This window comes from Schistocerca serialis, chromosome 4 (assembly GCF_023864345.2).
Source record: "Schistocerca serialis cubense isolate TAMUIC-IGC-003099 chromosome 4, iqSchSeri2.2, whole genome shotgun sequence".
Taxonomy (NCBI): domain Eukaryota; kingdom Metazoa; phylum Arthropoda; class Insecta; order Orthoptera; family Acrididae; genus Schistocerca; species Schistocerca serialis.
In genome coordinates, this window is record NC_064641.1 from 558,542,601 (window position 1) to 558,567,119 (window position 24,519).

At 40.2% G+C, this 24,519-nt stretch overlaps 1 protein-coding gene across 2 annotated transcripts in view; it reads right to left on the reverse strand.

The window, feature by feature from the left end:
- LOC126475018 (uncharacterized) overlaps window positions 1-24,519 on the reverse strand; it is a 41,817-nt gene that overhangs the window by 11,573 nt on the left and 5,725 nt on the right. For both annotated transcript variants that reach the window (XR_007586641.1, XM_050102557.1), the window contains one exon: window positions 5,340-5,439. Coding sequence is in view for 1 of the 2 variants with exons in the window: in XM_050102557.1 (XP_049958514.1) it covers window positions 5,340-5,439 (100 nt within the window). In the remaining variant the exon portion in view is untranslated. The remainder of the gene's footprint in view (window positions 1-5,339; window positions 5,440-24,519) is intronic.

The following is a 24,519-nucleotide window of genomic DNA, read 5'->3' on the forward strand; positions in this document are numbered from 1 at the left end:
ACCACTTTTAAATCTCATAAAGACCTGACTGAATATTTGCACAGCTTTTTTTTAGGTAGTGCTTCATTATAGATAACTGCATCATCTGCAAAAAGTATGAGGTTGCTTTTAATATTGTCTGTGAGGTCACTGATATACAACATGAGCAAAGGGTCCTTACACACTTCCACTGGGCACATCCAAAGTTATTTCTGCATCTGTAGAAGACTTCTCATTGAAGAGAACATACTGCATCCTCTCTACCAAAAAATCCTAAAGCCAGTCATAAATTTAACTTGATTCCCAATAGGATCATACTTTTGATAATGAGTGTAAATATGGTACTGAAACATATGGTTTTCGGAAATTAGGAAATACTGCATCTACTTTACTGCCTCGAGCCATGCCATTTGGGATGTCATGTAAGAAAAGTGCATTTTTGAAACCTATGCTGGTTGTCATGGAGGAGGTCATTCTGTCCAAGAGACCTCATTATGTTTGTGTTCAGAATATGTTCTAAGATTCAACAACAAATGGATGTCAAGGAGATTGGATGGTAGTTTTTTGGATTATTTCTGATACTTTTCTTGACAGGTGTGATGTGCTTTTCTTCAGTGACAGAGTACAGTTTTTTGTTTGAAGGATATATTGTAGATTGCAGGTAAAAGAGTAACTAACTCCTCTGCAAATTCACAATAGAATGTACTAAGAATTCCATCTGACTGTGGAGATTCATTCAATTTCATCTGTTTCTCAACTCCACAAACAATAATATTTATGTCACTCATCTTTCCAGTAGTGCGAGAATTAAACTGGGGCAATACCCCTGGATTTTCATTTGTAAAGCATCATTTGACGGCAGTTATTCAAGGACTTCTCTGTCATAATAGGAATCTCCATTCTGGACTCTAGACAATGATTTGAAGTCTGTGTGAGTCTAAAGCAGAGGCTTCTCTGGCTCTGTGACAAGATTGGATGTAGAGTCCTTGGCCTATGCTGCACAGTTGAGACTTATGAAGTGCCCAGGATAGGTCAGGTGTGTGCTACACACCAGAACTGGCCACTCAGATAGTAGAGTATGTGTGCAATGCATATGGGTTAAAAAGGATTGGACTAAATTCCAAGAGATGTAAAAGAAAAACCAGTATGAGGTAAACCAATATTTCAATATACCACATAGTAAATCCAGAGAGTAAGAATCTCAAAATATTAGTTGTTAACTGCCATAGTACTCTCAGTAAAGTCTTAGAACTATTGTCTCTCATAGAAAGGACTTGTCCTTACAACTCACTAGGAACTGAACTGAGAGTTGGTTGGAACCCGAAGTAAAGAGTAAGGAAGTTTTCGACAACACATGGGAGTATATTGGATAGATAGATCAGACTCTCCAGGAAGATAAGTGTTTGTAGTGACAAGAAGAAACATTACTTCTAGGAAGGTCCAAAATGATTTCAACTAAAAACTAATATGAATAAGAGTAGCTTGTGTCGGTAGACTTATGAGGGTAGTTTGAAAAGTTCTCAGAATGGAATAGAAACAAATGACTTACCTCAGTGGAACTTTTTTTATATTAGTGTAGTATTGTCTGATAACTGTTCGACCAGTGGGTAGATAATCTGTCAGCAGAATCTCTTTTGTATCCCAGAAAACAGATGCAATGACCTTTCCAGCAGACCATACTGCCTTTGTTTTCTTTGTTGGTGGTGAATCAATATTTTCCACTGCTTTAACTGTTGCATTGTCTTTGGGGTATAGTAGCAGACTCAAGTTTCATTTGTGGTCACAAATTGGTGAAAAAAATCTTGTTGGTTGCTCCGAAAATGGGTCAAATACTATTCTGATGTGTTTCTGACTGTATGTTGAGAGTTGCAACACCCATCTAGCAAATAATTTTCCCATATGTAATTCCACCACCCAAAATTTTAGTATGCCCATTCAGATGACATCCCTACAGCTTCAGCAATTTCTTGTGCTTTCAGTCAGTGATCCTCCATGACCATTTGATGCTCCTCTGCAATAATTTATGGGATAGTCATACATATTGGCCAACCACTGTGTTGACTGTCATCTAAGCTGTCCTGACTAAATTTAAATTCATTTGCCTACTTTCATTCAGTTGAATATGAAGGAGCAGAGTATTCTGAAAATTGGCACAAAATACTTAATCACTGTTCAAAGCTTGATTTTTTATTTATTTATTATTTTTCTTTTCCATTTTCACAAATTGCTATATGGGAACAACAATAGAGACACATCTGCACCACAGATCTGTACACAGACCACTGACATGTTCCATGTTTAATCATAAAGGATGACCAGTTATTATGCTAGTGCTGAAACTTGGAGGTTCTGTGAACTTTTCAAACTACCCTTTCAAATTAATCATTGGATTTTTTTTTATCAGTCACCAGATTAAGAAAAATTGGTCACATAGTCATTCAAAGGTAGCCTAAACTCAACAGCATGGAAATAGTCTGAATATATGGTAACAGTAGGTGGTGATTTTACCCTGTCCAGTATTGACTGAGAAAATTATACATACATTACTGGTGGCAAGGACAGTTCTAGTTACAAACAGAACCAGTCTTTTTGATAGTGCCACCAGTGAGAGAAGGATTAAGGTTTGTGTTTGGTCGAATTGTTAATGTGTCACTCTCAACTTATTTGAGGGATGAACTGAGAAAATTTAGTTCAGATTTGGCAAGTGCAGAACAGTTGCAGTTAAAGCTGAAAGGCATTAGAAGCTACAACCTGGAGAAGTATGTTCCAAGTAGAGTAATAAAAGATGACAAACACCCACACGGATTTAATGATACTATTCATATATTGTTGCAAAAATAGAAGCTACTAGACTGTTACTGCAAAAGAGACTAGGAGGAGAGCCTTCTCAGATATGGGACAAATCAAGTTAAAAATTAACAGGCATAATCAACTACTGCTGGCTACTTCTGTAAACACTTATCTACTCTCATTGATAATTGTGGCAATTACTTTATATGTTAAGCAAAAATGAAAAACAGCTACTTTCAGGAGGAGAAGGCACCACTGTTCCTCCTATACATTTAGCTGCTGTTTTCATGTGATACTTTGAACAAACAATGGAAAATCCAGGAACAAAGCATTTTAGCTTTATAAGACCATTATTAGCTGTCTACAGACCAGAAAACTTGGGATATAACTGATACAAATATTACATTCCAGTCTCCAAGCATTCAGATATATTGTATGGGTGACAAATGAGGTATTACTCTGCTTTGTATTTAAATATGTGGAGATTTTCTGTTGTCTGTTGGTAATCTGTTATAGAATTTTGCCCTAAAATATAAAAATCCATCTGAACTCTACAGAGGGAAATTGTTTCTATTTCTAGTACTGTGGTTGTGAATTGCTGAGTTCATCCTAAATTCATTCTTGGTATTAATCACAAATACCATTATGGAGTATATGTATTGGCATCTAAGGGCAAGAATCCTTAGGTTCTTGAAGAGGCTGGCACCTCAGATGGAGATAGCAGATGTGCAGGATATGAATGCAGAAGGGGTAATGGCAGGTGTAGAGGCTTGTGACACATGGGCACTGGAGCCAGTGAGGCATGGCAGACAATGGAAGAATGGAGTAGAATGTGCTGGGTGGGTGACTCAGGCAGGTTTTCCAGCTTGGTCTTCCACAGAAATATGACCCCTCTGTTAAGGAGTTCGGAGGTGGAGTGGCATAGGCATGCATTAGGATGTAGTGTAGGTTGGGTGATCAACAGAATACCACTTTAGGAGTGGTGGGAAGTATCATGTGTATGTTCCTCATTTCTGAGCATGATAACAAAAAATCAAAGCCCTAACAAAGATATAGTTCAGCTGCTCCAGTCCAGGGTGACACTGAGTGATGAGGGGGGTGCTCCTTTGTAGCTGCTTCTTGTGTGTGGTGGTAGGATGAAGGATGCACGAAGATATGGCACAAGAAATCTGTTTGCAGGCCAGGTTTTTGGGGGTAAGGTCTGCCTGTGAAGGCCTCTGTGAGACCTTCAACATACTGGGCAAGGGAATTTTTTGTCACTGTGGATACGCTGTCCATGAGTGGCCAGACTGTGTGGGAGCAAGTTTTTGGTGTGGTAGGGTTGACAGCTGTCAAAATATAGTTACTGTTGGTGGTTAGTGGGCTTATTATGGACAGAGGTGTGGATGGAGCAATTACAGAGATGGCAGTAGATGTCCAGGAGGGTGGCACCTTGGTTTGAGAAGTGAATTGAGGAGAATATGTTGATGATTGGGTGTTTGGCCCTATGTCCAGATCATGAAGATATCATCAATGAACTAGAACCAGACAAGGGGTTTGGGGTTTTGGGAGACTAGGAAGGTTTCCTCTAGATGGCCCATAAACAGGTTGGTCTAGGAAGGTGTCATGGCTGTGCCACAGATTTGTTTATGTACCTTTCTCTAACCTTCCCCTACCTGTAAGTCAGTTTTATTTGTATGGAATTATGTAATACGAGTTTTAACAAAATTAAGATTTAAGCTGTGGGCTGTGAACCAGTTGTAAGCCTGTTCCATTATTCTCCTGGCCCTGCTGGTACTGATGTGTTCGGACCTTTTATCAATATCCTTACAACATCAGCAAACATTACAGTTTTTGAAGTGTCCACCAGTGTCCCCAGAAAATCATTTATACAGATCAATAATAGGAACAGACCTAGTGCTGGACCTTGTGTTAACCATGCTTAATGTTTTCCATTTCTGAATTGCGTCTTATTACTGTTGTATCATAGCTAGTGTGATCTTCTGTTTTCTGCTGTTATAATAAGACTCCATCCATGTTTGAAGAATGCCATACCATTTTAGTTTTCCTAGCAGACTGTTACGTTCTACACAGTCAAGGACCTCAGAAAGATCGCAGAAAATGCCAACAGCAAAATTTTTGTTGTTCAGTTCTACTAGAATTGATTTTTTGAGATTATATGTTGCATTTTCAATAAAGAAGCCTTATGGGAGGCAAACCAAGCTGTTGTTCAAAACTTATTCTAAAAAGAAGAAAAAGGGGTTCACTATTCTGTTTCTCAATAATTTTTGAGAAAACAAGAAAGAGTGAGATCAGTCTATAATTAGAGGTCAGTTGCTTATCTCTGCTTGTGATATTGTTGTTACTGCTGCATACTTCAGTCTTCAGAGAATACTACTTGACTCACCTACTGATTATGAATATAAATTAAGTGGGAACTGCCAAGTCAGTCAGTAAGATCTAATGGTTGCTATATAAATGTAACTCAAGTAAGAATAACATTATGTAAATATTTTATCAAATATACATTCACTGCATTTTGTTACCTATTAGCATACAGAAATAATTTTAAAAGTGAGTATCTCACTTACTTTCACGCTCCAGGTTTTCAGCATGATGTTCACAAGCTGCATATGCCAGCAAGATAAGAAGCATAGTGCATTTAACCAAATGCATCATTGGGCATTTTTTCTGAAAGAAACACACAGTTCAATCACATTTATTTCAAGCAACATTTATGCATCTTTCTGTTAGATATGGTATTTCATTTCAGCAAATCTAATCTGGCAGTATTAATAGTATTTCAGAAGACCAAATCACTTACCCAAGATTAAATTACAATTGCTTTTATTTATTAGCTTTTCCTTTTGTCTCTTCCCAAACAGAAAATATTTGAAACCCTATTATAATAGTTGAAATATTCCTACAATAATTTTAAAAAGTTATTCACATATTGTATTTTCATAGTGCACTAATTTTCTACATTTATTTGACAAAGTAATCATCTACACTATGCATGGAAATGGTGATTTCAATATCTCATCCCTGGAGAATGGTTTCATGTGAGAGAATTTCTTTACTTAAAAAAGGGGGAAAGCAGACTGGAGTCTAATGTCACATCAAGTTTAAAGTTGTACCACACTCAGCATTAGCTCAGTTAAAAAGGATTTCGTTAGCCATGGCCTTGGTGAAACCGTCATGGCAGTCCTATGAAGTGATCTGAGAAAACCACAAAAATGAAAATCAGGTTGTCAGGTCATGTTTTTGACTTCTTATCCTCCATATTTCATAAGAGCCCTAACCAGAAAGTAACTTGGATTTTCATGTAGCATGAGAAGAACTAGGGGAAATGGAACAGTCACTGCACTGATTCATATAGTACATTATTTTGATTAGAGCAGCAGTGGGAGAAAGCACCATTTCTCTTTATTCACTTACAGTAGTTGTTCAGTGTGAGAACTGTAATTAAAAATATTGCTAAATGTAAAATCCATTCTCTGATATGATGAAAATCTGAAAGCTGTAAGCATTTCATTGCAAAATTTGTGCTGAATGTGGATTGAGTGTGATGTGTGCAGATTTTATCAGGAAACAATAGCCAAAAAATATGGAGAGAGGCATACTTAGATCCAACGATTAAACTTGAGGCCCACCCTCATTCCTTGAATGAGATGTATCTTGTCCTTAAATACATATGTCAGAGAAAAGAAGTTCGTGACAGAGAGTAGGTGATAAGTGGTGAGCACCCCACTGTTGGGAGGTGTTTTAAATTGTAGGTACTGATACTAGAGCTAATGATCTAGTGACTGTATGGAAGTGGGTGGCAGTCAGACGACCCTACCTGCTGAGATGGAGATAGGAGTTCTGTGTAGTGGGTGGTGTGGAAGAAAGAGCTCCATGAAATCTAAGAATGTGAAATGTCAAACACAATAAATGTATTGTAATGGTTAATTATTGAGTTCAATATCAAATCTGTTATGTATGTAGTACAGAGAGGCAGCTGTCCCCATGTGTCATTTACTGAGTTGTGATTTTGAAGATAATATAATAAGGTGAATTGAATATCACCTCTTATTTATGTGGTGGAGTGAATGAGAATTAGAAGTTAATTTTCAGCAGCTTTATCTGCAGCCTGTAATGAGGCGAAGTCTGAGCCAAGGTGGAGGAAGAAGGCACACAGATTCAGGGCACATATAAAAGGAGTGTTCAGGTGGCAACTTATTTACATATTTGGTGCTTGAGGTGAAGTATAACAAACCACCAAGCAGCCCAAGTCAACCTGAAACACTTCATGTTAGTACATTCTTTTGCAGTAAATTGAGCTTCAGACTGATAAGCAGATAGTAATGTAAACAAAGGTTAAAAACTCAACCTGGTGGAAGCCTTGGAAATCAACAAACATTTGGCCCACAGTCCTCATTTAATGTTAAATGAATGAACATGGCTCAATACTTCCGCTCTTCTAATCTTCACTCAATCCTCCCACTTTTTCTGTGTTTTCCACAGTATCTGTTTCTCCATTATCCTGTATTTACTTATTTTATTGTGATTGCTTATGTACTCCGTATATTCTGTTTAGTACCAGTTGTCAGTTCTCTCTTTTATTTCATTTTTGTATCACTTTTTCTATGTAATACCTCTTCAAGGAAGTACGCTAGACCCATACTGTACTTTGTTTACCCAAGCAATGGAAGCTCCAGGTAGATGTGGGATGCAAACAGCAATCTGGAGGGGTGGGAAAGGGGAAGGGATGGTGTACGGTTGAGGAGGGACACAAATGCTGTCTCATGGATTGTGCAGAGACTAGAATGTCAACAACAGGTGCAGTATCAGGAGCTTGTGGTGTGGGGGAGGGGAGGGGGGGGGGAGGGAGAGAGAGAGAGAGAGAGAGAGAGAGAGAGAGAGAGAGAGAGAGAGAGAGGGAGAGAGAGAGAGAGAGAGGAGTGGGAATAGACAGGTGGGTGTGTTGGCAGAGGGCTGCAAATAAACAGGATGGGAGATGAGAATGGGGATAGAGGAGGTGGGAACTATTGGGTGGAGGGTGTGAGGATAGTATGTTACTGAAGGTTGTGGCTGGGATAGTTATGGGAGCAGAGAATTTGTTGTAAGGATAACGCCCATCTGCACAGTTCAGAAAAGCATGTGGTGGAGGGAAGGATCCAGATGGCTCACGTAGTGAAGCAGCCACAGAAATTAAATGTGTGATGTTCAGCTCCATGTTGTGCCACAGAGTGGTCTACTTTGCTCTTGTCCACAGTTTGGTGGTGGCCTTTCATTCGGGTGGACAGCTGGTTTTTAGTCATAATAGTATAAAAAGCTGTGCAATGATTTCAGCAGTGCTGGGAAATAACATGGCTGCTTTCACAGGTGGCCCAGCCCCTGATGGGGTAGGATAAACCTGTGACAGGACTGGAATAAAAAGAGCTGGGCGTGTGGATTGGGCAGACTTTGCACCTAGATCTTCTACACGGGTATGTTCCTTGTGGCAAGGGGTTGGGAGTGGGAGTGGCACAAGGATGAACTAGGATGTTGTGGAGGTTGGATGGGTGATGGAACACCACTTTAGTAGGAGTGGGAAGTATTTTGGGTAGGAAGTCCCCGATTCCAGGGCACGATGATAGGTAATCGAAGCCCTGGCAAAGGGTGTGGTTAAGTTGTTCCAGTCTGGGGTGATACTCCTTTGTGGCTGGTTCTTGGGGGTGGTGGGAAGATTAATGGCGTGAGGGGAAATGGCACAGGAGATCTGTTTGCGGACTAGGTCTGTGAAGGCCTTGGTGAGACCCTCAGCATACTGAGCAAGGTAGTCTTTGTCACTGCAGATACACTGTTTCCAGGTGGCCAGCTGTATGGGAGGGATTTTTTGGTGTAAAAGGAATGACAGCTGTCAAATTGCAGGTACTGTTGGTGGTTGGTGGGTTTAATGAGGACCGAAGTGTGGATGGAGCCATCAGAGAGGAGGAGGTCAACATCTAGGAAGGTGGCACACTGGGTTTAGGGGGACCAGGTGAAGCGAATGGGAAAGATGATGTTGAGGCTGTGAAGGAACAAAGGTAGGGTGTCTTGGCCATGACTCCAGATCATGAAGATATCATCAGTGAACCTGAACCAGACTAGGGGTTTGGTGTTTTGTGAGGCCAGGTAGGTCTCCTCTAGATGGCACATAGAAGGGTTGGCACAGGAGGGTGCCATGCAGGTGCCCATGGCTGTGCCACAGATTTGTTTATATACCTTCCTTTCAAATGAGAAGTAGTTGTGGGCTAGGATAAAGTTATAGTGTGTTTAAAATTAGTTGTGACTTTTGATGTTTGGCTCACCGGAGGGTATGTGATGCCATTGCCCAGGTAACACCAATGGCAAGCCGGGTTTCCGTACCCTGCTGCCAGCAGTTTGGTGGGTAAAGTGCACCTGTTGCCATGCTGGGGATAAACAGTATGGTGTGGTGTCATGCTTCAGTTGCTTCTGCGTTTTTAGCTCTCTTTGTGAAGTGGTATTTTTTGTCCTTGTGTTCTGCAGTGCTCAGGTATTGTGAAAGAATGTTTTTGTGTTAGCGTTGCATTGATAATAACAGTGCAGCATGTCTGAACATGAGATTCACAGTAAAAGAGGTTGTCCATGAACACATTCACTGCCTGCAAAGATAACGAGCAGTAGAAAAAGAATTCCAGTTTGAGGCAGAGTTCACAAATTTGTGTGCTCTGTGCGAAGTTATTTTGAGCTCGAGTGCAATAATAGCAGTCCGATTTTAGATGTTGCAAGAGTGGTGGAAGAACAGCTGCTGCACTTAATATTCATCAATCAATGGTGTTGAGAATAGGCAAGGACAAGGAAATAAAGGAATACTTGAAGAAGTGACACCAGGTCATTCTTTATTAGAAACTCCTGGCAAAGAAAGATGTTACAAGAGACTGGTAATGAAGATGGATGCAATTCGGAAGCATGTGTAAGCTTATTATCAGTGCAAGGAATATCCTATCTTAAGCAAATTTCTTTCCAGCCTCAAAGAAGCAGAGCTGTTCAATGGGAGTATGTCGTCACTTCAAAACTGTTTACACGATCTCAGTTTCCAGCATGAAAACTTTTTGTCTTGGACATTTATAATTGAGGGAAGTGATATTGTGGCTTGGAGAGGCAGATATCTGTATGCAGTGAGGAATATTTCATTTGAAGACATTGTGTGGTTGGACGAGATGTGGGTTAATATGTGTCAGACATTGACAAAGTGGTGAATGGATCGCACAGCACAAGGAACAACAAAAGCACTGATAGGCAAGGGTGGCAGGATAATCGTCCTCCACACTGACGCTGCTCGTACTTTCATTCCATACTGTTTGTTGCTGTTCCATTCCAGCAAGTAAGGTGACTATTGTGAGGAAAAGAATGCCAAAGTTTTCATGGAGTAGTTTTCTGATGTTCTGCTGCAGAATATTGCTACAAATATGACAATAGTAAAGGGCAATGTGCCATATCACTCCATTGTGGTACATAAAGCTCCAACAATGCAGTGGAGGAAAGCAGATATTTTGCTCTGGGTGCAAAGAAATGTTCCATCAGATAAAGTTGAACTTGGCATGAATAAGGCAGAGTTAATGGAACTTGTAGCACTTTACAAGCCAAAAACTCCATGCTATCAGGTCGACGAACTAGCTACCGATAAACGGCATAATGTAATCAGGTTTCCTTCATATCACATACATTTAAATCCTATTGAGAACATATGGATGCAGGTGAAAGGTAGGGTGGCAAAAAACAGCAAGATGTTTATACTCAGTGAGGTTGAAACACTGACAAAAGAAGCCATTGCAAGTGTTATGCCTCAAGATTGGTTTTGAGCTGTCAGCCGTACAAAGAAGGTAGTTGAGGAGAATGAATTTGTGAAGGATTGCTGGAAGAACAGATTGAAGAGATGGTACTTTCTGCCAGCACCAGTACCAGTTTCGAGAAAGAAGACAGTGATGGTTCTTCCCTTGGGGTCGCTCCACTTACACCACACCTGTGATTATGTATAAAAGATCATTGATTTAGGAATGTCATTTCCAGGCTCTGCTGCAATCATTATTGTCATTTCTTTATCGCCAGCATTCATGACGTAAGGTTGGCATGGCTTTATTGCTGGTCGCTGATGTGCTGCCACACGCTGGCAACTACACTTTCCCCTACTCACCCTGTGCGGTGCTGTCAAAAGTCACAACTAATTTTAAACACACTATAGCAAGGTGTATGAACAATGAGGTAGTGCTAGTGGCAGTGGTTTTGGAGTATGAAGGACGTTGGGAAAGGTAGTGTTAAATAGTGGTAAGACAATGGGCATGTGGGACGCTGGGGTGTAGGGAGGTGGCATCAACAGTGATGAGTACGGATCTAGGAGGTAAAGGTGTCTGGGGTGTCAAAGGTGTGATGAGGGAAATGGATTCAGGGAAGAAGATCTGGGAAAGGCCTAAGGTTTTAACCAGGGCTGGAGATTGTGCTGGACTTCTGGGACAGGATCACTCAACCTCAATAATATCCTAGTCCATCCTTAAGCCACTCCCAGTCCCAGCCTCCTTGCCACTAGGATCATATTGTTGTGGAAGACCTAGGTGCAAAACCTGCCCAATCCACACATCTAACCCTTCCTACTCCAATCCTGTTACAGGTTTATCCTACCCCATCAGGGACCAGGCCATCTGTGAAAGCAGCTATGTCACTTACCAGTTCTACTGCAATAATTGCATAGCTTTTTATATTGGTATGATTCCAACTAGCTGTCCACAGAGATGAACGGCCACCACAAAATTGTGGCCAAGGGCATAGTAGATCACCCTATGGCACAATATGCAGCTGAAAACAACACACTTGATTTCAATGGCTGGTTCACTACCCAAGTCATGTGGATCCTCCACTCCACCACCAGCTTTTCTGAACTGCACAGATGGGAGTTATTCTTACAACACATTCTCCGCTCCCATAATTATCCTGAGCTCAGCCTATGGTAACATACTGTCTCCTCACCCTGCACCCAACAGTTTAAACCTCCTCTGTCCCCATTCTCATCTCCCATTCTGTTTATTTGCAGCCCTCTGCCAACACACCTGCCTGCCTTTTCTCACTCCTCTCCTTTTTTGCTCCTTTTTACCCCAACTCCCTGCCCCACAAACTCCTGACACTGCACCTGTTGATATTATAGTCTCTGCACAATCCACCAGACAGCATTTGCCTCTCTCTCCACATGTACACTGTCCTTTCTCCTCTCCCACCCCCATCTCCAGATTGCTGTTTGCATCACACGTGATGTTGCATCCCGGCCCAAGATACTGGAGCTAGCAGCCGCATGTGTATGAGGTGTGCTTGCTTGTGTGTGCATGTGTGTAGATGGTATGTGTGTCTCTCTTTTACTGATGAAGGTTGTAGCCGAAAGCTATATGTAAGTGTCTTTTAATTGTGTCTGTCTGTGACCTGATGAGTCTTCTTTATGGTAAGTAGCATTCTGTCTTTTCCCACCATGTACTAAGTTTATTCTACTGAGAGTGTTGATTTAGATTGTTGTGTAGACCCTGTTTTGGGAGTTTAATGTTAATATTTTCTCTTGGTTTTCTCCCTTTTATATATACACTGTTCAACTTTTACCTTTTAATTACATTAACTGCATGATAAACATGAGCTTTGCTCTGTGTTCATGAGTGACATCTTTTCCAGTATTGTTTTCAAATATTGTAACTTGTTTGATGATGACAGTCAGATAAATCCAGATGATGACCTTGGAAGCTGAAAACTGGTTAACTAAATATGTTAATCATTTAGAACATACACAATGTTGTACTTTTCCTTTGTAATCCTCAGACATAATTTTCAACTCTTAAAATGGAAAAGAACAACTTCCACAACATGACCGAACTCATTGATAAATAGAAATAAAACATGAACTAGTGGAAAATACGAGATGATGCAGAAATTCTAAAGAAAGTTCCTCAAGGATCCATTCTCGGGCCAATTCTGTTCCTCCTGTGCAAAAATGAACTTGGCCTGAACATTGAGTCACAAACAACTAATTTTTTGCAGATGACATAAGCATCCTTATCACAGAAACCACTTTAAATGGATGGTATGAGGGGAATAAGCTATCAATAAGCATAAAAAACAACAGCACTATATTTTTGTATAAAAGGTGATGCATGCAGCATCAGTTTGACAATAAACTGGAACAAATTACATCCTCAATGGAAACAAAGTTGCTAGCCATTTGGGTTCAAAATTACTTAAAATGGCAGACAACTACAAACAAATGAAATGGAACACCAAATAAAATATGTTATAGATACTTTTGCTTTCTCTGAGAACATGTTTTCACACCATCTGAATTGCCTTTTTTGCTCCATTAAAACAGCGTCCATTTGTATCATATTATATTCTGGGGATTAACACTGTCTGAATTGCCTACTTTGCACAATTGTAACAGCATCCTGCTGTACGAAATTATATTGTGAGACAATATGCTACTTCGTCAGCCATTTTCTTAACTCAAAAAAGACCTGTAAGAGATATACATGTTCAACAAACAGGTTCTTGTAAGCTTCTCTTTCAAATGTCATAAGTCCTCCCACTTCACTGTATGTATATACCTGGGACAGGATCACTCAGCCTCAATAATATCCTAGTCCATCCTTAAGCCACTCCCAGTCCCAGCCTCCTTGCCACTAGGAGGGCATGAATAAGGCAGACTTAATGGAACTTGTAGCACTTTACAAGCCAAAAACTCCATGCTATCAGGTCGACGAACTGCCCATCTAGGTGTTGGTGACCGAATGATTCATCTTTACTCTATGAACCACAATTTTTACTAGTTAATCTACACTTGGTTCTCTCCACTGCTTTATGTTATGTCACCAAGATGATATTTTAATTCATTCAACTATAGTTTCTTTGTGAAACATTGTATATTATATTAACTAAATGAAATACCTCTTTTGGCCTAGTTACACAAACTTAATTATTACTGTATGGCTTCAGTTCTGGGTTATAAGCCATTTCCAAGTACTAGAAATTGGGCTTATAATCTGAAACATAGGACAAAGAGTAACAATGAAGTTTGGGTAAAAAGGCTAGAAAAGTGTTTCATGTAGCGAATACTATAAGATATCCTTCTCCACCTTTTTCCTCTTTTACCTTCAATCTCCCCTTCTATTATCAGCTGTGGAAGTATATACACTGGGAAGCCAAAACACTATTACCACTGCCCACCGCCACATTGGATGTGCCCTGGTGGCATTGCGGACACATGACAAAGTAACAAAAGTGTGTAAGTGGAGCAGACATGGATGGAGGATCACCTTAGCGAGGATATGGACTGCAACTGGGGAAATCTATTGAGATAAGTAACTTTGAAAAAGGGAAGATTATTATTCCACAGAGGCTGTGAATGAATATCTCTAAAGCAGTGAAGCTGGTCAATTGTTCGCATACTACTGTCATGAGCATCTATGGAAAGAGATAGCAGGACAGTGAAACTACCACTAGGCGATAAATTATTGGACGTCCATGACTCTTTGCAGACCATGGGATTTGAAGGCTTTTCTGCTCTGGAAATTTGGATAAATGGTGATCTGTGGCATCTCTGCTGAAAGAGCACAATGCTGGTACAGGCACAAGTGTTTTGGAGCACATCATTCATCATATATTATTGAACATGGAGCTCTGCAGCAGAAATGTGTCGACTCTTTGGGTGAATCACATTGTGGCTACACTAGGTCAATAGTCGTCTCCACAAATGCTGTCATCAAGGTGAACCCCAACTCGAAATGTGCAGCGCACCACGGGCACAGCCTGGTGGGAGCAGTATTATGTTATTGGAGACATTCTCCTGCAAGGGACCTGTGGTAGTAATCAAAGATACACTCCTGGAAATTGAAATAAGAACACCGTGAATTCATTGTCCCAGGAAGGGGAAACTTTATTGACACATTCCTGGGGTCAGATACATCACATGATCACACTGACAGAACCACAGGCACATAGACACAGACAACAGAGCATGCACAATGTCGGCACTAGTACAGTGTATATCCACCTTTCGCAGCAATGCAGGCTGCTATTCTCCCATGGAGACGATCGTAGAGATGCTGGATGTAGTCCTGTGGAACGGCTTGCCATGCCATTTCCACCTGGCGCCTCAGTTGGACCAGCGTTCGTGCTGGACGTGCAGACCGCGTGAGACGACGCTTCATCCAGTCCCAAACATGCTCAATGGGGGACAGATCCGGAGATCTTGCTGGCCAGGGTAGTTGACTTACACCTTCTAGAGCACATTGGGTGGCACGGGATACATGCGGACGTGCATTGTCCTGTTGGAACAGCAAGTTCCCTTGCCGGTCTAGGAATGGTAGAACGATGGGTTCGATGACGGTTTGGATGTACCGTGCACTATTCAGTGTCCCCTCGACGATCACCAGTGGTGTACGGCCAGTGTAGGAGATCGCTCCCCACACCATGATGCCGGGTGTTGGCCCTGTGTGCCTCGGTCGTATGCAGTCCTGATTGTGGCGCTCACCTGCATGGCGCCAAACACGCATACGACCATCATTGGCACCAAGGCAGAAGCGACTCTCATCGCTGAAGACGACACGTCTCCATTCGTCCCTCTATTCACGCCTGTCGCGACACCATTGGAGGTGGGCTGCACGATGTTGGGGCGTGAGCGGAAGACGGCCTAACGGTGTGTGGGACCGTAGCCCAGCTTCATGGAGACGGTTGCGAATGGTCCTTGCTGATACCCCAGGAGCAACAGTGTCCCTAATTTGCTGGGAAGTGGCGGTGCGGTCCCCTACGGCACTGCGTAGGATCCTACGGTCTTGGCGTGCATCCGTGCGTCGCTGCGGTCCGGTCCCAGGTCGACGGGCACGTGCACCTTCCGCCGACCACTGGCGACAACATCGATGTACTGTGGAGACCTCACACCCCACGTGTTGAGCAATTCGGCGGTAAGTCCAACCGGCCTCCCGCATGCCCACTATACGCCCTCGTTCAAAGTCCGTCAACTGCACATACGGTTCACGTCCACGCTGTCGCGGCATGCTACCAGTATTAAAGACTGCGATGGAGCTCCGTATGCCACGGCAAACTGGCTGACACTGACAGCAGCGGTGCACAAATGCTGCGCAGCTAGCGCCATTCGACGGCCAACACCGCGGTTCCTGGTGTGTCCGCTGTGCCGTGCGTGTGATCATTGCTTGTACAGCCCTCTCGCAGTGTCCGGAGCAAGTATGGTGGGTCTGACACACCGGTGTCAATGTGTTCTTTTTTCCATTTCCAGGAGTGTATGCTGACAGCTGTGAACCACTTACATCCCTTCAAGCTTGATGTCTTTCCCGATAGTGATGTCTTCTTTTAGCAGTATAATTGTCCGTGTCTTGGAGCCAGAACCATGCTACAGTGGTTTGTGGAGTATTATAGTGAACTCATGTTGATGTTGTGGTGGCCAACTTTGTCTGATGTAAATCATATTGACTCCATCTGGCTTGCTATCGAGCACCATCACCACATAAGCAAATCAGTGGACCGTTATTTACACAAATTATGTGTCTTATGCATAGACATCTAATGTCACATACCTCCACAAACCTACTAAAAAACTGTCAGATCCCTGATACACAGAATCAGTGATGTGTTTTGTTCCAAAGATGGACAGACAGGCTTTTAAGCAAGTGGTCATAATATTTAGGTTCATCAGTGTATTTGATGTTCCAGATGTTATTTCCTCTGTATAGAGTTCTTCTTCTTTTAAACATTGTTAACATATCTTGCTTTTTGTGTATTCTTTGCACTAATTCAGTGTTAGTTATTCATGTTGTCTGTGGCAGTAAATCCACATTTCAAAGGCCATGATCTACCTTTCTGTTATCATATTTAGTGTCCATCCTTCAGAGCTGTGTAGAAGTGCAGACAAAATATAGCATCTTGTAAATCAAACTCTAAGGTATAGGTCTATGTCCATACTTGTGAGATTTCCTTAAATTTTATTATAGCATTATGGCCATTCTCTATGTGACATTTTTTCACCATGTCTGATCTCCAATCCTCACAGCGCCATGTTCCAAGGAACTTAAACTTGTATACTCTTTGAATCAAGGAGCTATTGAATCACTGATTTGCATTTGTAAAGAAGTCAGGCTATAGAGTGATAATCATATAATGAGTCTTTTTGTTGTTGATATTCAGACCTAGATTACTGCTTAACCTCCTCCTATGTTGATAAGTAGTTGATGATCATCTGAATTATCAGCAATCAGCACTTATCATCAGCATATGCCTCTTTCTATATCATGAGGTGCTTCCTGTAAAATACTCTCTGAGTACAAATTGAATAACAGGGCTGACAGAATGCATCCTTGATGTCCTTTTCTGCAGATATTAACCAAGTCAGTAACCCCATCATCAAACATAACCTGTGTTGTCTGATTCCAATGTGTGGAGGGTGTTCAGTAAATAATGATCATAATCGTTTTCTGATGACATACCTTTCATTATCCTCACAAGTTTGATGGCCCTTTTTGAAGTAGCCTCCTGAGGATGTGATGCGCTTGTCCCAGTGTTTCTACAAGTCTGTAAAGGCATACTGGGAACCATTTTCTGAAAGGACCTGCAGAATCACAGCCTTCAATACTGCTTCAGATGATGGAAAATGCCTCTCGTATACCTGTTTCTTCAGGTTATGGAATATAAGAAACGCACACGAGGCTAAATCCAGACTATTGGAAGGATGCAGGATGCTCTTTGCATCAGTTTCTGCAACATATTGAGTTACAACATTTGAAATATATAACTGCACATTATCACAGTGCAGCATGAGCCTGTTTCATGGATATGTGGTATTTTGCACTTCATATGGACTTGCAAAGTTTTTAGGACATCCCTGCTGTATTTTCCAGTTATTTATGTGGGTGCAGGAAGAACATACTGATAAACCATTCCATGAATATAAAAAAATGAGATGACCTTACCTTTCTCAGCAGGAGTAACCACTTTTGCTTTTTGAGGGTTGGTGATGTGTTAACCCATGTCCCCCTCTGGCACCACCTGTACCTGGCATGACTGTGGCCACCTATGTGTGCGGTTGCCGCCAGCCACACTCTCTCATTCTTTATTCACTCATCATACTGTGTTCAGACTGCTTCTCTACATACTGTACTATTGGCTGTTATAATGGACTGTTCTTGTGGTTTTCTCTGTGGCCTGTGTATATGGCGCCATATAAATCAGTTGATGAACTTTCCAGACTATTTTTATGTTGTTAGTCACAACAGGCAATGAAAGAGACTTACACACTGAGCTTTGCTGTTTGTTCTCAGGATCTAAATTATGTAGTGAAGTTTTATAAGCAGTGATTACCTTTGAAAGGAACCTCAACTTCAACTTCATGCAGACCTACATGCAAATTTCCTTTTTTTGGGAATCAGAAGTCAAACACTACCACACACAAATACATATCATGTAAATTTTCTGTCCTCAACTTGTGAGTGCCACCCAATGAAATTTTCAGTATTTCAGAATGTGTTTGTATGGTTATTTGTAACTGGGGTTCTGGGTCCACCTTCCTTTGAAATTGATTGTCCCCCTCTTTAAATATTTAAATAATATTCAAGCTGTGCTGCAGAGAGAACAGACTCTTCATAGACCTCCTACAAAACTGCATAGGCCTCAACTCATATTTTGTTGAGATGACAGCAGAATTTCATAACAGCATGTTGTTCATTGTGCATTGCCTCTATTGATGTGGTAGGCAATATCGAACATGCCTCAGCATGCCTACCTCTCACAGGTGGAAACCAGGAATGCCGACAATGAAATTAGTATGGCATGTTTGTTACACATGAATCTGATAAAACATCAATAAGACAAACTTCTAGTGTGATAAATTGTGACTGTAAAAATGATTATAATCATATTATTTATTGAATAGCCCTTCTGAATTCTCTGTACAGCAGATCTCTTACTCATTTGTATGCATTCTTTTAAGGATATCCATAAGGTGCTCTATCAAAGGCTTCTCCACAATGTATAAAACAAGTCCTGGTCATAGCAGTTTGAACCAGAAACTGTAGTGGTGCTATTCCTTTTCTTGCACTTAAACCTTTCCTAAACTCAAACTGTGCCTCACCAATGATTTACTCACATTCATATAACTTTTGGTGGATGACTTGCAGAAATATTTCAAAGGAATGGCTCATAAGGCTAATGAGTCTATGACCTTCATATATTTGTGCATTCCTCTTTTTTGATAAGGGAATGAACATTGATAATAACCACTGAGCATAGTAATGACCTGTATCATAAATTTTGTTAAAATGTTTGTGTAAAACTCTGATACTTTGTTCAGCAAGAAGTTTAATGGTCTCTTCTGGAATTTCATCAGGTTCTATTGCTTTACTGTTTCTGAGTTTCATGTGGCTCAAAACCCAATGAAGCAATAGGACCTGATGACATTCTGGTGGAAAAATAAATGTTAGAACTTGTGAAATACAGGAGACTTGAAAAAAGACAGTGCAAAATTGGCTTTTTCAAGAATGCAACCTCTTTTATAGACATAGCTCTGTGTGTGTGTGTGTGTGTGTGTGTGTGTGTGTGTGTGTGTGTGTGTGTGTGTGTGAGAGAGAGAGAGAGAGAGAGAGAGAGAGAGAGAGAGAGAGAGAGAGAGAGAGAGAGAGATATCTAGCTGTACCTCTCAATCTGGAAAGATTTTGGATCAATAAATCAAATAAACAAGTGTATCAGCCATTGTCTGAAGTTAAAGACTATATAATGTGGTCCTACTGCTTCCTATCAGCTTCTTTCATTATGTGGCAGTAACACTAACACAATGTTCTTATTTTACATGATAGTCTTCAACAACATAGTGTCACATTTTAGATGTGAACATTGTGGTCACAGGTTAGCAGTCAAAAGACCATAGGTTTTGAATTGTATATCAAGAATTTATGCAATTTCAATCATTCCATCCACTGTGCATCTGTTATGTATTTGTCAGAATGTCAGCTCCATTTACTGCAGACTTAATGTTATGTGTGTGTCTGGTACCTTTACTTTTGGCTCAATAGCTCACAACTGATCTGATGATTACTAATGGATAAATAATTCCATTCTGTTTGGTCTAATTGGTAACGTTAATTTTCCCTATTGTGCAGAGTCCTGTAAGAACTATTCTTCCTTTCTTCATATCTATGAGTGTCCAGCCCGGTATTTTTTATTTTGCCTAATTTGCTGGACATAATGATCTCAATATCATGATAATACTAGTATCTATTATAGCCGTGAATTTGTCTCCTTTTAGCCACAAAACCAACAATTTGATCATTAAATTATCTTCACTCACTATATGGCATTTAATTGTTTAAAATATCTGTACTGGTACATATTTTGATATTTATGAAAATTTGTGTCCTGTATTTGGTGCTTTATTATTTAAAAGTTCTGAAATAAACATGGTTGTTGTTTAAGAAAATACACTATTCACTTATTTTCATTTCTTACTGTAACATTTCAATTACCAAGTGGTATTTCCTTTTTTCATCCCTAGAATCACAATGCCCTTTTTGTTCCAAAGTTTTTCTGCAGCTGTTCTATAGTGACATTGTCTGCCTGTGTTCTAGGAATTTTACTATCTTTACTGTACCTTCTTTACCAAACATTAATATTTTTTCCTTTGATCGCACATTATCGTCACTGCAGCTAGAAGTGTAGAATAGAATAGAATTTTTAATGTCACATGACAAGTTGTATACAATCATTTGATTGAAACATTGGGGACTCATCAATGGCAAATTTAGTTTAGTTTATTTAATTGGGATTGTCTTAACTGTGACTATCTCATTCATTCTTTAAGAAAAGAGCAAATATTCTTCTTATGTCACAATGTTTGATTAAAAAAGCTATATTCAGTTTAGCTTAATCTTTGGTTTTATTTTGGTTCTACAAGAGTTCTGGCTGCGTTCAGAATATGTGACAGAACTGCCCAGCTTTTAATTCCTGACAGTGGGGTCTAGAGAAAACTCACTTGGGCTAACCCCAGCGCATATGTATCGCATTTGCTTCCCTTGCGATCTGTATTCACTTATCTTGTAAACTACATTTACGTTATTCCTGTCTTTGATCTACTTGTTAAAATTTCAGCATGTGTTTCACTAGGCTACTTAGGAGGACATATTCTTTCAGTACCTCCTAGTGGCAATAATATATACTTGCCTTAACCTATTGCTCACTGTTTGCAGAATGAAGACTTTCATGACTGGTTGTTTTAGCTGCTGGGGAATCTTCCGGGGTGTATGTTCATGGTACATGAAACATTGAAGTTCCTGGTGTTTCATGCACAGCTGCTCTGGACATCTCCAAAGGTGATCATGAGTGTTGTTGACTACTGCGTCAGACATTGGAGAGTGGCTTAAATACAATGAAAAAGGGGAATGCTAGAAATTAACTGCTGATAATCTCAGAGCTGAGCACCCGTAAACCTCAAATACAAACACTAGAAGTTTAGTTTTTGTTTTGGAAGGTTGGAACATGAAGTTTTTTTTTCAGGAAGTAACACCTACTGACCAATATTTGCATAAGAACTCCAACCATCATCTGCAAAAAAAGAGGGGTATCATTAAAAGCTTGGTGACAACAGGTCCAAAAGAATTTGCATTACCGAAACAACTGCATGCTGAATTAGAACATCTGAATAAGCTTTCAAGAAAAAATGGCTACTCAGAAAAAGAAGTAAATAGAGTTCTTGACCAAAGGACAAGTATGAAAAACAGTGATGGAAGAATACACTTTCTCTCCTTTTCATTAAAAGAGTAAGTGATCACGTACAGAAGATTTTACTGATACATGACATCAGTCCAGCTTTCAGACCAACAATGAAAATATTTCAAGCACTCAAATCTGTATATGATAGACCCACTCATCTGTCAGAAAGTGGTGTATATAACTGTGTACATGTGGTAAGGTCTACACTGGAACTACAAAAATAATCATGAACACATCCTGAAGGAACACAACAGGCTTTGCCAACTACATAATGTAGAAAATCAGCTATAGCAGACTGTGTTATTAGCCACAAATAGGCAGAGGAGCCACTCTCTGAAAATCATGTGTAAATTTCTACGATAATGATTTTCTACAGTGTTTCTCTCTAACATCTGGCCCAGCAGTTGGCAAGGCCTAGTTGAACCAAGTGCACCTGTGAAAACATCCAATGCAGATCTGGACAAAACGTCAGGAACAAAATTGTTTCAAGGATCATAACTGTACAACCCAGAAGATTGGCAGAAGCTATTGCTCACTATGTTGATTATTGTAACTGGGGAAGTAGGGATGGAAATGAGTTGCAATTTTTAATTAAATTAATTAAACTCCCACATATATATTGCCATCTCATTATTAGCTGAGCATCTGCTGGCTGCAAGACTGCTGGAATAGTCTCACAAGTGATAAAATTTATGAGGATAAAATGATTGACTTACAAGTAGCCAGCAGTTACATACATATATTTATTATAGAAATAAATAATTAACTTGCTTTCTCATAGTCTTTTGTGATGGCATGTCTGAATAAAATATTCTCTCCTGACAACAACAGCAGAGATAGGCATCAAAAGCTCTAGATTTTTACTCAAATTGACACGGCTTGAAAACTGAGAAGATTTTATTCAAATATTTGACTTAAATAAAAACAAAAAAAATACTATTGTAAGCTCATTAAATCACACAATTGCATGGCTTATGCACATTGATTACATTTCTTTGAACAGACACCATTTAGGATAACTGAAAGAAGGCATGTGTGCTTCAAGCCACATAATATACCAAACCACATGGGGAAGGTAGCAACAGACTCAGTAAATTAGACACCTTCACAGGAATGAGTAAACAAGCTCAGTTAGACTAATAACAGTAAATCAACCAAATAACATCATGGTTCCCCCTCGTCTTCACTCTTTCTGGAGCCAGTGTTCATGATTTGTATAATGTTGATCAGGATTATGTTGTATTTCAGAAACTGAAGCTGACATAAAACTTCTCTCTTTCTTCTTTCTTCATATTGGTCTTTAGGCACAATGATTACTAATATGCATCTCCAAATGGTCTTAAGCTCATTTGGCAGTTCATTCAACTTTGTGGAAGGTGAAGTAAGGTCCTACTGCTGTATTACATGGGCTGATAACACCTTTGAGGTTACCAGAGTATGGCAGTTGCTTTGCAAGCGTAACAAATTTTTCCAATTCTATTAGTGGCAACTTGGCACATGGAGGTCCAACAATCTACAGCTATCAACGGCAACTCTGTCATCAACACATTGCTCAAGGGATTTGTGTCTGGCAGTGGGAATTTTGTTTTCTCCAAATAGAGGAACTCACAGTACACCCTTGAGACAGTGTCCTATGAGAACCCAGTGCCTGCATGGTTCAGAGATCAAGTTTCCCAGATGTTGGTACTCACAATCTTGCCATAATCAAATACACTTGCACATTCTATTCTCAACTGTCACAGTGAAGACCAGTGGAAAGTCCAACAACATCCTAGTTATGCCACATGGAGTAAACTCTCTCCAACACAACACCTATTTCTAATTCAACTGCTTTTGAGCATATTGCTACACAATTTATTTGCAAATACCTGAAGTTGAAGAAGAATGATTAATACTTTTCTGTGGCTGCTCCTGCACAGAAGTTATTTGACCACAAAGGCTGGTGATTGGTGATGCAGATAAACTGTTTGCCAGTGTTGTTTGTCTTCTATCAGTAGAGAACAGGGAAGTTGAGGTATCAAGGAAATGTGTGAAATTTTTTGGCATCTTGGCTCCCAAGCTTTATATTAGTGGGATTGTGGTTTATTCATCTCATGATGTACATTTGTGATCCATGCATGCATGACTGAAGGAACAGACACTACAGTGACTACAGCTACTATGAAATACATGAACTGTGAATATGGATCATTAGCTATATAATATAATGATGACTATGAAAATTTGTGCCACGCTGGGATTCAAACCCGGGTTTCCTGCTTTTTGTGAGTAGTCGCCTTATCCCTTGGCTACCTGAGCATGACTCATGACCAGACCCAAACTTCCATATTACTTGAAAGTCACTTGCCCACTGTCAGCAGATAAATACAATACTGCAGTGCCTGTGTTAATCCACATTACGTCATAACTCACATTAACAAAGGCACTGCAATATAGTATTTATCTGCCAACATTGGGCAATCGACTTTCAAGTAAAAATGGGTCACCCATATGGGAATATACATAACAGAGTATGAGTACAGGTTGTAGACACATGGCTGATGGCATATGGAAGTTTGGGTCTGGCTGTGAGTCGTACTTAGATAGTTAAGTGGTAAGGCAACTGCTCGTGAAAAGCGAGAAACCCAGGTTCAATTCCCAGTCCAGCACAAATTTTCATTGTCGTCTCTCCATTCTATAGCTAATAGTATTCCATATTCTAAACTGTGAATACATTTCAAGTATCTAATGTCTTGTGTCTCACTGCCGTTCTTGGGGACCATCAATAATGTGTTTAGCACTGAGATGACCACTGGTAATGACGTGCATCACTTTGCTGATAATGTACATTACTTATACCAATAAATATGATTAAGAAGACTTCAAAACACTAAGCTCTGTTTGATTTGTGATGTTGTTTTACTTTACCTTAAGATTTCATTATTACATCTATGTACATTAAACTCGTGTACCGAGATATCTATATGTATGAGTACTGGCACCTCATTTCAACAAAGTATACTACAGCACAACAGA